The sequence below is a fragment of the Taurulus bubalis genome (genome assembly GCF_910589615.1).
Source record: "Taurulus bubalis genome assembly, chromosome: 5".
Taxonomy (NCBI): Eukaryota; Metazoa; Chordata; class Actinopteri; order Perciformes; family Cottidae; genus Taurulus; species Taurulus bubalis.
The window spans coordinates 21779189-21793135 of NC_136593.1; the positions used below are offsets into that span (position 1 = coordinate 21779189).

A 13947-nucleotide genomic window follows, 5' to 3' on the forward strand; every position below is an offset into this window, starting at 1 on the left:
AGACTTTCGACAGAGCATTTGGTTTTGCACCAAAACAACAACAGGTTAAAATAATTATACTGACTTGGGCTAGAAATTGACCCAACTCTAAGCCACCAGTAAAGAAAAACAAGAACCAACCGATCACAAATTATCGAAACAGTCTCTGCCGTTGGGGATTTTTTTTTTTATTCAACTAAACCAATCAGAGCTTTTTCTTGGTATAAACTGGCAGGGAAGAATTCAGATGAGTTCCCACCCCTAAATGTAAAAGTAACCTTTTTTTTAATATATATATATCTATATATATATATAGATATATATATCTATATATATATATAGATATATATATATCAAATAAAATAAAAAACAGCACAAACAAAAAATAATGATGAAGAAAAAAAACATTTGTTTTGGTAAAAACACCCGGAGCCTACATCAACATTGTGTGCCAGCTTACATCATAATTACATCTGTTAAACCTATCATTTAGAACGGAGACCTGCAGCACCGTGAGCGCTCTGAACGGGTACGACAGAGCGGACCGGCCTTCAGAGCATCGGACACGCGGCACAGAATTCTGCTGGAAACTCATCCATCGGCTGTTCAAGGATGACTCGGCAAGATTTGGCTGCCAGTGTCGTTCTGCTGTATCTGTTCAAAGTGTGAGGTGACGACAATGTTAAAATAGCTTCCCACCACCCCCCACACCCCCACCCCCACCCCCCGGCAACGCATCAAGAGCACACCGCTTGTTCTGCTAACACTGTTTAAGTTCCCTGCATCTAAAAAGGCCCAATTCCTTGTAGTCGACTGACCCTTTACTACTCGACGCCTTTTTAAGCTCTTCAAGTGGTCACCGCGCTCCAAATAGTCACTAGATGGCGATATCTACTAATCAAATTTCCTCTCTGGCGGCTGTGTGGAGGTTTTTGCCAAGTTGCTGAGTCCTGTAAGACCTACACAGTTTTCATAGTGGTTAGGAGCGCATCTATGTGGAACATGGAATAAATAGCTCAGACGTGTCATGTGTTTGAGGAGGTAAAAGGAGGAGGATGGGGGGGGGTTGGCAAAATAGAAACAAAACACTTCTTTTGTTAGCGTTTATTCTGGTAGCGCTGAGAAGGAAACGTAGGGATCGGCCGACGAGTGTGCTCGTCAACGGGGGCCAGGGACCTTCAGCGCTGAGAGGGGCCGGGCTCACATCTAAAAAGTCAAGCGGGCCACAACACTGACGGAATCAAAAACCAACCTATCAAAAGCTCGACTGGGCGAATTCTACTTGCGTGTGAGCTCGGTATCCGGATCCCTCTGACCGAGGCCGCGCCGCCCTCAGAGCCCACCGCGGCCTTGTTGGCCACGCCGGGGAGTCTCAGGGCTGAAGCTTCTTATTATTGCAGAGAATCATCAGAAACCTTCTTTCTTTCTAGTCTTCTCTGTGGAGGGCAATGCCGACGACCAACCGCGGCAGAGCGAGGGGTAAGGACGGGGGAGGGGGTGTGTGTGTGTGTGTGTGTGTGTGTGTGTGTGTGTGTGTGTGTGTGTGTGTGTGTGTGTGTGTGTGTGTGTGTGTGTGTGTGTGTGTGTATTTAAGATGTATGTGTGTGTGTGTGTATGTGTAAGTATGTGTGTGTGTGTGCGAAAAGGTAGGAGCCTCTCATAGCAGCACACATTTGCGTTTCTTCTTGGGCTCTGGGGGTTCCAGTGCAGCCAATATCGCCTCATCAAACACATTCTTTAGGCCTTTCTGTGAACACAAACACACAAGCACAGGCACAGGCTCAATTGAAACGGACAACGCAAACGCACACACGTCCATCCGAAAGGGAAAAGGGGGGGTGGGGGGGATAAACAATAATAACAGCTTAAACAGAGGGGAAATAACAGAAGAGAGAACAAAAGCAGCATTGAACATCAGTAAGTCATAAGAAACAGTGGGGGAAATGTGCAGTTGGGAAAAACAACAACAACAATTCAACAAATATGTAAATTATTTCAAGGGAATCAATCTGCAACAACAAACAACTGGGGAGAATGTTCTGCTTTCCAACTAAATGTGTCGATTTGTGTGAGCCAGATCAGGGATTAAGACAAATCACATGCAGGTTGAGTGCAAAGTGTAGCTGACCTGTGACAAATGAAACCAAAAGGCAAGTCAAAACAAGAAAGAGGAGGAAAAGAGGAGCACGACCTTCTGATGCGACGCAACACAAAACCAAAAAGGACAAGTGGGCATTTTCATTCCACGCAGACCTGTTTTTACTTCCCTGCCTCTGCTCTCTGTTTTTTGCTGAATTACTCACAAGAGGCCATCCAGGTTCCAAATATATAAAATGAAAACCACCACAAACTCTCTCTTCGTCTTTGCCGCTGAGCAGAGCTGCGTACGCCGAGAGCTTTGGTCATGTGAAGTAACCACAGCAGCGCTACAACGAATCAGTGAACCCATCGCCGTTGTTTAACTCGGTTTATTAACCCGACTAAATTCTCTGACGAAGCGCTGGAAAAAGAAAGAGAGCAAGAGAGGAGAGCAAGTTCATTTGTCCTTTATTATTTATTTCACAGGTAATTTCATACAATTAGAGCTTCTTTATTTGTCTTATTATTATTATTATCTGAACTTTCAAGAAAGCAGGATGTGCACCACAATTAATGGCACGTGTGTCATATGTAAAGAAATTTTTAATTTTTTTTTTCAAGGAGACTTTAAAAAAACAGTAAGCGTAGCTTAGCTATGAACCAGGGCAGTAAGATAGTACCATCATGGTAGCAAACAGGGACGACTCAATGAAGAGCAGGGGCTCTAAATCACCCAGAGTGAAAAAAGGTGACTAAGAAGCCAAACCCCTAGGGTATAAAATGGATTCACACTTGAATTGAGCATGAGGATCATGTAAAGATCACATTCTACAGTACTTTAACCCATTTTACAGTAAATTAAAATCTGTTTATGGAAGTTACAGTTTGAACATGAAGTATAATGGCAACCAAACAGCTGACGGTATCATAGTGTAAAGTGTATATTCTTTGCAGCGCAGTACTGTAGTACTTTTTACAGTAATACTGTTGTAGATTACAGAAGGTACACTGTAGAATAACAGCTTCAGACTGCAGCTGCCAGAAGTTTGGTGTAATCTAACAGGGGAATTTGTTTCAGTGATGGGAAACAACTTGCCCCAGAATTAACGAAATCTTACTGCTAGAGAAGTATTGTAAGTTATTTAAAAAAACAGCATCCAGTCGGTTAACCGCTTGGTTAGTGCTGTTAGTTCTCATGTCGTCAAGATGGCCAAGACACTCCCTACATATGACTCACGTACATAAAAGCCCTACATGTAACCATAGTATGTTTAATCAAGGTACAACAGTATCAACGAGTACAAAATATACATTAGCATTAAAAATGGAAGCTCTGTTTAGTGGTTGAGATCGATCTCAGTTATGAAGTCTCCACCCTCATTTGGTCCAAACCCTCCCCACATTAACGACTACTACGACACAGAGGGGAAAGGCTGACTAAAACAATGGCTACATCCCAAATGACATCCTACATCCTCAGTAACATACCACTCCATGTTGGCCAGGGGCCAATTAGGAATAATACAGTAGTGAAGTTGGGGTTGGGTAACCGGTTACTTTCAGGCTATGCCGCATTATACAATATATATATATATCTTCATATTTTCTCTAAAATAACAACTGTCTGCTTGACCAACTGACTGACTTATTGAATGCATGTGAAACTACATTCACTGCCTGTACCTTGAAGTCATTTCTTAAACGCTCCCGCTGTCATGCTTAGTACACACACGTACTGCAAAACAAGGCAGGGGCTAGTTTGACCGTTTTCTGTAGGCTGACATCTTTCATTCCCGTTTCTGAACTAATTCCGTATCAACTAGCTCTGGCAAGTTTTTCCCCGCTGCCTACTTTCCGGATTAAAAAATAAATAAATAATAAAACACACCCCTCACACTGACCCATTTCTCTTTGTGTCTGCGAGTGAGGCGCCGTGAGAGAGAGCGAGATGCAAAACGTCCTGTAGCCGGCGGCTTAAAAACATTACGGGACAATTTGTACCTTGAGGTTCGCAATATAGTTGCCACTACATCGAGTGTATTTGACACATTGCTCACCACTAGGTGAGGCTTTAGATGTAAAACAAAGTTGGCATGAATCCCTCCAGATGTAACATGTGACGTAGATGAGCACACCAACCAAACCGAATGTCAGCAGTTGCAGGTTAGAAAAGGCAACGAGTGAAGTCATCGAAGCGATGAGAGGCCGCAGGTCAGAGAAGCAGGCCGTGAAACAAAGATAAGTTGCAAAGCACTCCCAATACAGAGCAGAGGTCTGGAGTTGGAGATCGGTCGATGGCTGGGATTTGAGATGACTAGGCCCTCATTTCAAAAGCGGCACATGTAAATACATTGAGGGGGGGAAGGAGAGGAAATGAGAAAGATGAGGTGACTGAGTGAAAAACGCCAAAAATAGTGGCAATCAGAAGAAGGAGCGGTGGCACGGAGAGAGAGACTAAAATATACAGCATTTCCTCTTTCTCTGCGTCTCAGGAGGCTCTAGGGCAGCTAGGATAGCTTCGTCAAACACATTCTTCAGCCCTCGCTACAATGGCAGGAGAGGGAAGAGAACAACAGCACAGTTAGCAACAGCAAACACAGAAAAAGAGAAAGAGACAGACGGGGGGAGGACGGGGAGGAGGACAACAGTGTTTGTGTGAAATGCAAAGAGACAGTATGACAGTTACAGGACGAGTGTATGAAGGAGGTGCATGGCGCGGAAGATAAGCTGAACGGCGGAGTGGAGCGCAAGAGATCGCTCACAGGAATCAGGAAATGACATCAGCTATGCGACAGTTGTGCCAGGGAGCGAAAGGGAGGGGGGGGGGGAGGAAGGAAGGGGCAGAACAGAGAGGTGGGGGCTCCACCTCGACTCCATCAACACTATTGTTCTCGGGCCCGAGTGAGGCCGATCCGTCCTCCCGTGAGTCATGTTCCCTCTGCTCACTTCCCTCCTTCGGTACTGATGACATCACAACTACTCAAGACTCAAGATGGAGCAGATAAACTCCACCGACTGATTTATCAATCAGACAATCCAATACAAGTACTAAGTACCACAATGCTAATGGTATTATTGGTAATTCATCTTGTCTACTCTTGGTCTTCAAAATTTACACTGATAGCATATAACTCATTAGATCTAGTCACTAACTAGCCATTCAAATTACAGGGCTAAAAAATATTCATTATTTTTCATTGTTGGTGCATGAAACTTAACTTTAATCTAACAGCAAAAGTAAAACTATTATTACAAGATTACGTTGACAATTTAATCAAACCTCTGAAGGACAACATATGAAAAAAAACATATGAGCGTTAAAAGATGAGAACATTTCCAATCTGTTACTATATCATTTGAGCTGACTTTTGCTTGTGAAGTCATGTATATTGATATGACTTCAAATTTAAAACATGTTTAGCTTAAATTCACTCTCAAATCTCCGCAAACCTATCACGGGAACTGTATAAAATCAGAACATCTACCGACGGGTTTATTTGGGCGTAATGGCACGGATAGACGTGCATCACAATCCATAAGCAATACGCGCACAGTGTGTAGCTAAAGGTAACCTGACCAGCTTTTTAAGTGAACATTTTTGAGTTCTGAATTCTCATCAAACGTTCGCCCGCACAACCAAAAAGCACGAGTGTTCTCTTCGACTTCGAAAACAGCAACACTTTCACATTAGAAGACATGTAGCTCCCAAAGGAAAATCGTAGTTATTAAGGTGTACTGCTATCACAAGTAAGTGTGAGCGTGTTGACACTTCCAGCACACCTTTAACTCTGCGTGTAGGGATCACGTCGCAGGAAGAGGCCCAACGCCACGTCATGCTGGCAGACTCCCGAGGAACAAGGTACGTTTGTGTTACACGTGGACTCTTACAAGACTCTTACAATAAACCCTACGAGACTCCTCTGAAGGGTTACAGATTATAGCACATAAACCAGGATGCACTACGTTCTGAAGCAAGGTTTCCAAACCCCATATGAAACACACCTGACAGGCCCGGGGGGAATGCTCTTCTTGCCTCCTTTTTCTGTGTGTGTGTGTGCGTGTGTGTGTGTGTGTGAGAGAGAGAGACAGTGTATATTCATATATATTACCTGTGTGAGGGCTGAGCACTCCACGTATTTCACAGCCTTTAGGTCTCTCGCCAGCTTCTCGGCCGTCTCCGGGGTGATGGGCTTCTGCTTGTTCTTGGCCAGTTTCTCTATAGTGGATGGGTCGTCCCGCAAGTCGATCTGAGTCCCAACTAGCAGGAAGGGGGTCTTTGGACAATGGTGGGTAATCTCTGGAACCCACTGGATACACAAAAAGAGGGTCATGGAACGGCCGACACGCTGCATCACAAGCATTTAACGTTGGGCTTCTCATTCGTGGGCTTCTCTCCACACTGACTCAAGTCTGATCAGCGGTCAGTGGAGGTCAGAATGTTCAGATCCAACACAAAAATACTGCAAAGAGTCTGTCTGAAATCATTAGAAACTACAGCTCTGTTAAAAATATCCATATCATTGTTATTATAAAAGTTAACGTTAATGTTCTTGGAAGTGTAACTACATTATCTAGGAGAATAGAAGTCTGATTGAAACAGGACAAATCCGTATTTCACAACGTACTGGGGAAATTAAGGGTTTGACTTGCCTTTTCTTTGACGTTTTCAAAGGAGGAGGGGGAGACAACGGAGAAACAGACGAGGAAGACATCTGTCTGGGGATAACTCAGAGGTCGTAACCTGTCGTAGTCTTCCTGACCTAGAGAAACCACATACAAACATGTTTGACCCTCACTGTCTGGCCATCATTATTCATATTTATACAACCAATGTGTTGATGATTAAAGATGACTAGAGCACAGTGTAAAAACTCTAATTCCTGGATTCCAAATATTACTTCAGATTAGCATCAAATACACGCAAAATAAAACCCCAGCAAAAGTAAATGTTACCTCTTTATGCAGAATAGACCATTTTAAATGATGTATATGGCCAAGTATAAAGGTGCATCAAATGGAAATACTCAAGTAATGTACAAGTACCTCATAATTGTATTCAAAAACAGTACTTGAGTGGTCTAAACCTACTTTGCTACATTCCACTGTAAGAGCACAAAACTCTTCATGGCATAATTTTGCTTTCTATGTTAACCAGATTGATTAATTCAACTTTAAAATACTAATTGTTCTTACAGTTGGTCCCGCCCCCATCTTACAAAGGGTCCGAGGTCCACCTACCATAGTCTTCATAAAATCTTTTTGGAAACATTGAACACAAACCCTACGCCCACAAATGTTAACTTGGGGATAGAAGATAAAGGAAGACAATTTTTTCCCATGATTTCCATTAAACGTCACAGAAACACTTTAGAGTAAATGTATAGTGACAATGGCTTAATAGGAAATAGTGATATTAGCTGGATACCTGGAGCAACAGAACTACTAAGTGTAGGTTGGAATAAGAAATACATACCTGCTGTATCAAACAAGCCCAGAGTGTAGGGCTCGCCTCCAATCATTACAGTTACAGCATAATTATCAAACACCTACAACACAGACCAGAAACAATGGTTAGCTTCTTTTCTCAACAGTGAACAACATGTTATTAACATAAGGGTTTGACAGATATGGCGATGTTATTCAAATGTGTTTATTCAATATCTTTTATTAAACTGACTCAAATTTTAGTTGATGAAGCACAAAACAGTTTAAGATATCTGCATTAAAAAATTCTAACTTTGATCACGCAGCAGGTTAAGCACTTGGTTATACAATCTCCAATACAAATCTTAAATATTAGTAACAAAAGAACATCAGCCAGAAACATTAACACTATGAAATGGACTTACTGCTGAATTAATTTGATGACAATAACAAACAGAGCTACAAAGGTAGAGTAACACTAGGAATCACTACTTACCGTCGGTACATATTCAGAAGGGAACTTGTTTGTGGTGTAGGAGATGAGCAGGCAGGTTTTACCCACCGCACCGTCCCCAACGACAACACACTTGATGGTCTGCATAGCTGTGTTTTACAGTCGTCGCTACTCATTCAAGATCTGGAAGAGAAAAACAAACAGAAGGAAACTTAATTCGTTGATGGCACCACTTATTGCGCATAACATATTTTCTGTTTCCCACCCAGGGATTACAGATGTAATTTAGCTTGGAGCTAACTCTGGTAGCGCAAAGAAGCTGCGCACTGTCTCTGTCAAAGAGATAAGGTGGCTGTACTAACTGTAAGGTCACCGTGACCAAAGGTTAAAAATGATTTGAATTCAATTTAGCCATAGTACTCGCTTTTTTTTTACATTTAGTAACACATTTTCTGGGGAGACCTTGGAAAGCTCAACACCAGATGGCATTTTCATTAATGTCAATGACAAACTGCTTGTAAAAGCACTTATCAACATACCCGTAGCTATAAAGATGTAGCTTGACCTAAGTCTGAAAATTGAGGTGACCCAAGTCCAGAATTAAAATGATCTATTTGACATGAGGATGTTTATGGGGAGATAACGCCGTCCAGTCACAGATCAATAACCTAGGCTCCCTGATCAACCAAAGGATCAAAAGATCAATACTAGTGTCTAGAAGTCCAAATAATGTGGGTTTCTTTTCATTTAAAGAGATTGGGGATCATGTAGAGACACAGCTGGACAAATGACACTGTAGAAATGTGATTCACTCAAACGGCATTGCACATTATGTGGCTGTGCTGGTGTAGAAACGGAATGGAAATCAAATCATACTAGTGTTAGTCTAACACTAGTATGATTAGTCCAACACAAGTATTAAAATGGGTCAAGGAACAACAGATATTAGTTCCTAAAAAACACATTGAAATGTCAAACTATTCAGATATCTATTTGCAGCGCATCGTTTTGAGCTGAACTTTTGTCAGACACCTTGTCTCTTTTTCATGAAATGAGGAGTTATCGATGCAATACCTCCTCATTTCACAACAGAAACCCAAATAAGGAGCAGCAGGCTATTGCGCTGGCTTTATTGTATGTAATTTTCAGTAAATATCACAATATAAATCAGGGTTCTCTAGTGCAGTGGTTCGACCTTTTTCCTGTGAAATATCTTTTCAGCCAAGTACCTCCTAACCAGCGCAAACAACTACTCGTAGTACTAGTAGCCAGCTGGGGGATCGGCCAGAGAGAGAAACACATAATTCTATTGCTTGGTGCTTAGCTAGCGTCATCTAGTGAATTGCACAGCTGATCATGCTAGCAAGCTACAGTCACTTAACTACTTGTCAGACAAGTTGGGCTGCGCCACCCACAAATTGGACATTTAGTGGGGGAAGAATGCAGTCTTGCTGCCTACTCTTTGCTTCTCACACGCACAAGTAGCAGCAAAGTGACAGTCAAGCTTTCGTAAAATAGGGTATGCGTAATTGGATGCAAGGCACCTTACATCATTAGGGCGACAGGTAACTTGCTCGAAAAAAAGAAGAAAAAAAGAGTAACAAAGTAAGAAATGTTTGAATTTCCGGCTGCACAAAGAGAAACTACTTTGAAAGTCATCGTGAACTCAGGGCGAAGCGATCATTACACAAACTTTGTCGGAATGCAAACAGCAACATGGTCATTTTGACTCATCATAGTACGAAAAGCACAGGTGCTACTAATGACATTAACGATGGTTTTGTTCTATTCATGTGTCCCAGACAAGGAACCAGTGAACCATACGAAGAATCCCCGGAAAACTAACGCAGCTACACAGAATTCAGTTAAAGCATCAAACCAGCTGCTTATCTTTTCAATAACAGTACATTGTTTATCTTTGGGTTTTGGACTGCATTACAGACAAAACAGATCATCTGAAAATCTGTTGGAAAAAGCAATTTTTTCCAAACGTTTCAATAATGATTAATGGAGAAAATAATCTGCATATCACTGGATAATGAAAATAATCTTCAATTGCAGCCTGCATTTATGTGGTTTTTGCCCCCGAAATGCCTTCAACGAAAATAGGCCTACAAGACGAGTGAAATAATAAATAAACAACAATGAAAGTTGACCTTGAATCATTGTCTGCAATCTTGGTGATGTGATGCATCTTGGTGCATTGTGCATTTAGAGACAACAAGCTATATGTAGTATGTGGGCCACAGCATTCCCTCGTTTCTCCCCCACAAGTTACAGTGTGTCTGTCGGTGCCAAGCCACTGCAGAGCTCTGCACCACAGTGTGTGTGTGGGGGGGGGTGGCGGGCATTAAATGAAGCAGGAGACGACAACATTGCATGCGCCAAATGTTACTGTGTGAACATGGTTTAAACAGGGGGACAGAGCTCAGGTGGATCTCCCGCAGAAACACAGGGAACACACTGATACGCATTTCTTCAGCAAACGATATCAAGAAACACCTGGTCAAGAAACACAACGTTTTCCTGGACCAGACGTGGTGGTAGAATACTAAACAAAAAAATGTGATTAAAGCATAGAGCTCCTTCTGGTAATGGCCATCTAGTAGATTACACTTGTGCAGACAGCCCAGACGGAGGCGCAGACGCAACAGCTTGCAACCTTGACGAAAGGCCTGTTTCTTTAAAGCTCAAAAGAGGTTTCCCCCACTGTAGACTAAACTGTGTAGAGCCTGGCACTAGACACAATCAATAGAACCGGGCATTTGCACGATATTAAGACAAGCTCCCTACACAAAGTCCCCAAAAAATAAAAATATTTTGTGTGCTAAAAATCAGACACAGAATGTGAAATATCGCTGGGTTCATCAGTCTGTTACAGTCAAGGCTTTGTTTGCTTCCAAACAATAAGCCGTTGTGGGTAAGTTCCATAACTGTGTTCAAAACACGGCGGCCGCTGTGATTGCTGATGCGCGATTATAATGGGACGTTCTGCAGGACAAGCGGAGGGTGCTTAGGAGGCCCCTTTGCAGTCTGAATGGACTGCACTATGACTGAGAGCCCCTGTACCTGTCCATGTGCAGTGCTGGGAACAGGGAAACAGAACAATCTTGATTTCATGTGGTCACAATCACAGCCGTGCCTGATGATGACCATTATTGATGATCGTTGACCACCTGATCTTTCTATGAATGATAATTGACAACATGGCTCCAGACTGACTTCCTTTTCACAATCCTCCCACAAATGTCCTGATAAATAACTATAACCATCCCGAAGTCAGTGAAAAGGGTAAACGTATTGTCTGCTACAGTGGTTGTTTCAATAACACACATAATTTGAAGGATGAGGAAATAAAAAATCTTGACATTAGCAATTGAATTATGTATTATAAGCTGATTTAGAGCGAGTGTCAGAAAATTAAACAGGTCATCAGTTCCTTTTCTAATATATTGTTTATATTGCTGTTAAAGCATATCCTTCAAATAACTTTAGATATTCAAGTTTCTCGGCAAAAACAAAATTTTACAAGATTGCAGTGAAAAGATAGCATTATAATTAACTTTTTTTCCTCCCTAACACACCGTAATGCAACCTTTGCTAACATTAGCTGTTTAGCTCTGTACTGTCAGCAGACAAGACGCTCACTGAGATTACTCTGAGAGGAATGCATCCAAATTAATTACAATATAAGAAATCTCTGTTAGTTGTTCCAACTGTTTTAAAGGTTGCTCCTCCACGTCTCATTTTGGATTTGCAGTTGTGACAAATTGTGAGCTCCATGTCTTCTTCACTCGACGACACATGTTGCTGTGTCGCTGAAAGCTGATGTAAAACTACCATGCAGCGGCACAAATGTCTAAATGTGTCCGGCAATATGAAACTGATTGCCTGGTCACCTGTCATGGCCGATCAGCTGAAATCCACCTGGTTTTGATTGGCAGCCAATCAATTGGGGGCATCTCTACTCAAAAGTCAAGTTTGTAAGTATATAATCAAGAAAATGTAGGCCTACGTGTATTGCACTATGAAGCCAAATGGGCTCTTTATTATATATGACATTAGATTATTAATGTTGAGTAACATAGTTACAATATACAGTGTTATGTTGGTCATACTATACAACTATTTATTGTCTATGTATAGTGAATAACATAGAAAATAAGGAACTTATTTTAAATCACATACAGAATTGATGTCATTCCTACTTGTAGCCATTATTTCTACTGGTTTGTTGTTGTATGGAGAGGGGGTGGGGACATGTGGACCTTCCAGTAAACATGTCTAGATGCAAAGCAGCTATAGCAGTGTCGTTTTAATCACCAAACTTTAGATGGGCCCTTCCTGGGTTGGGTATTTGGATGATCTTAAACTTTTTAACATAAAAATAAATAAATAAGAAAAGCTTTGCCTTAAGCACTACCTAAACCGACTGTTTCGCAAGCAAAAGCCCTGCCATTGCCTGGAGGAATTCATTTACCAGTTTCATTGCCGTTACATCCACACAACAGTGTATGAAACAGAAGTATCATAGTGCCCTGCAGGGCTCACATGTTTCATGGAACAATATGTGGCCGAGGAAAGCGTCCAACTTCTTCTAATGCGAGTAGTTCTGAATCATTAGACAAACTGCGAGTAGTTCTGAATCATTAGACAAACTCTTGAAGCCAAACATGCAGTGAGACGATGGCCATGAGCAACATGGTGACTGGCTGCAGCTGCAATAATGCTTCTAGACTTAATCCACGCATTTGTAGACCAGTAAGCACTCAGAGGGCGGGCCAGCTTAAAGAGTAGTAGCGGAAGCGGATGAAATTCGGTTTGATGTGGTATTTACACGACAACCCTAAACTTTAATGAGTTGAAATCAACTCTGTAAACGAGATAGTGCGTGTATGGCGAGAAGTTTTACAAGACTCTGATTAGCTCACCAGATCTGACCAGTGCGCACTTCTATTGGAAATGGAATAACAATACTTCTACCAAGCACAGAAACAACCACTGAAACCCTCGCGGATTCGTGGTGGAAGGTTGTGACCGCCACTACATCATATTCATTAAACCATTCCTCAATAATTGGTCAAGCGTTCACCTGAAACAAAGATGTAGTGATGCCCTCGCGGTCTTTAAGAGGACCATTTTCTATCACATTAGTGTCCTCACAATGTATGACACGTCTAATAAGTATGCGACCGCCAGTGGTGTGGGGGATGTATGTATGTGAAACGTCAATTAAAGCCAACTAACGTTATATAACAGGAACATTTGGAGACCAAAGCCGATAGGTTGCTAGTGCTACAAGCTAACGTTAGCTCGGACGCCTTAGCTGCAGTATTTTGGCCTAATTTCCGGTCGGCTGTTTAAGCGAACTCCCCGAGCTGTCCCTCTTCTTCTTTTTTAACCCAGTCAGTATTGTAAACCTTTGCGCTATAACACAAACATTAACGTTACACTGAACCACCATTTTATAATCCGAGACCGTGTTTGGAATATAAAAAGCGGCGTTGCTGACCGAGCGTTTGTTACGCCTTTTTTTATTCAGCTCGTTAACCAGCTAACCGCTAGCTAGTAACCACCAACATATTGTGCCGTTCACTGCTTTAACGTTAGCGTTACTTCTAGAAGAAGGGATAGAATATGCTCACAACACGTACATCGACAATACATTTGAAGTGAAATGTGGCTGTTAAACAGCCCCGAGGGGTTTGTTTTCTAGCCGGCACAATGTTAGAGACTGCCTGCTTGCTTTGCTAACTATGCCCTCTTCGATTAGCTAGCCTGCCAAGCTAACTGGCTGAGCTAACCATAGCGGAAGCTGTTGTCAAATGAGCTATTTAATTCGAAAGTCACAACCCATGTATAACAGATAAGGAGCAGATGACGTTGACAGCATTAGATATGAAATTTAACCACAGTTACAGCCCAATATTCATAAAAAACAATATTTTTCCGTACCGTATCCTCTATTTGTGTCTTTACGCCGGGCGTTGGCAGCTCCGCGCTAGGGGCTT

General features: G+C 42.0%; 1 protein-coding gene across 1 annotated transcript; it reads right to left on the bottom strand.

Moving 5' to 3' along the window:
• Positions 1 to 710: 710 nt before the first annotated feature.
• Positions 711 to 13945, bottom strand: cdc42 (cell division cycle 42). The gene is made up of 6 exons (XM_079217950.1): positions 13892 to 13945; positions 7979 to 8119; positions 7532 to 7604; positions 6709 to 6818; positions 6168 to 6365; positions 711 to 1726 (listed from the first exon to the last, which is right to left on the bottom strand). Exons 2-6 carry the CDS (start codon positions 8081 to 8083, stop codon positions 1637 to 1639), a joined length of 576 nt encoding a protein of 191 aa, XP_079074076.1. The 5' UTR covers positions 8084 to 8119; positions 13892 to 13945; the 3' UTR covers positions 711 to 1636.
• Positions 13946 to 13947: the final 2 nt, after the last annotated feature.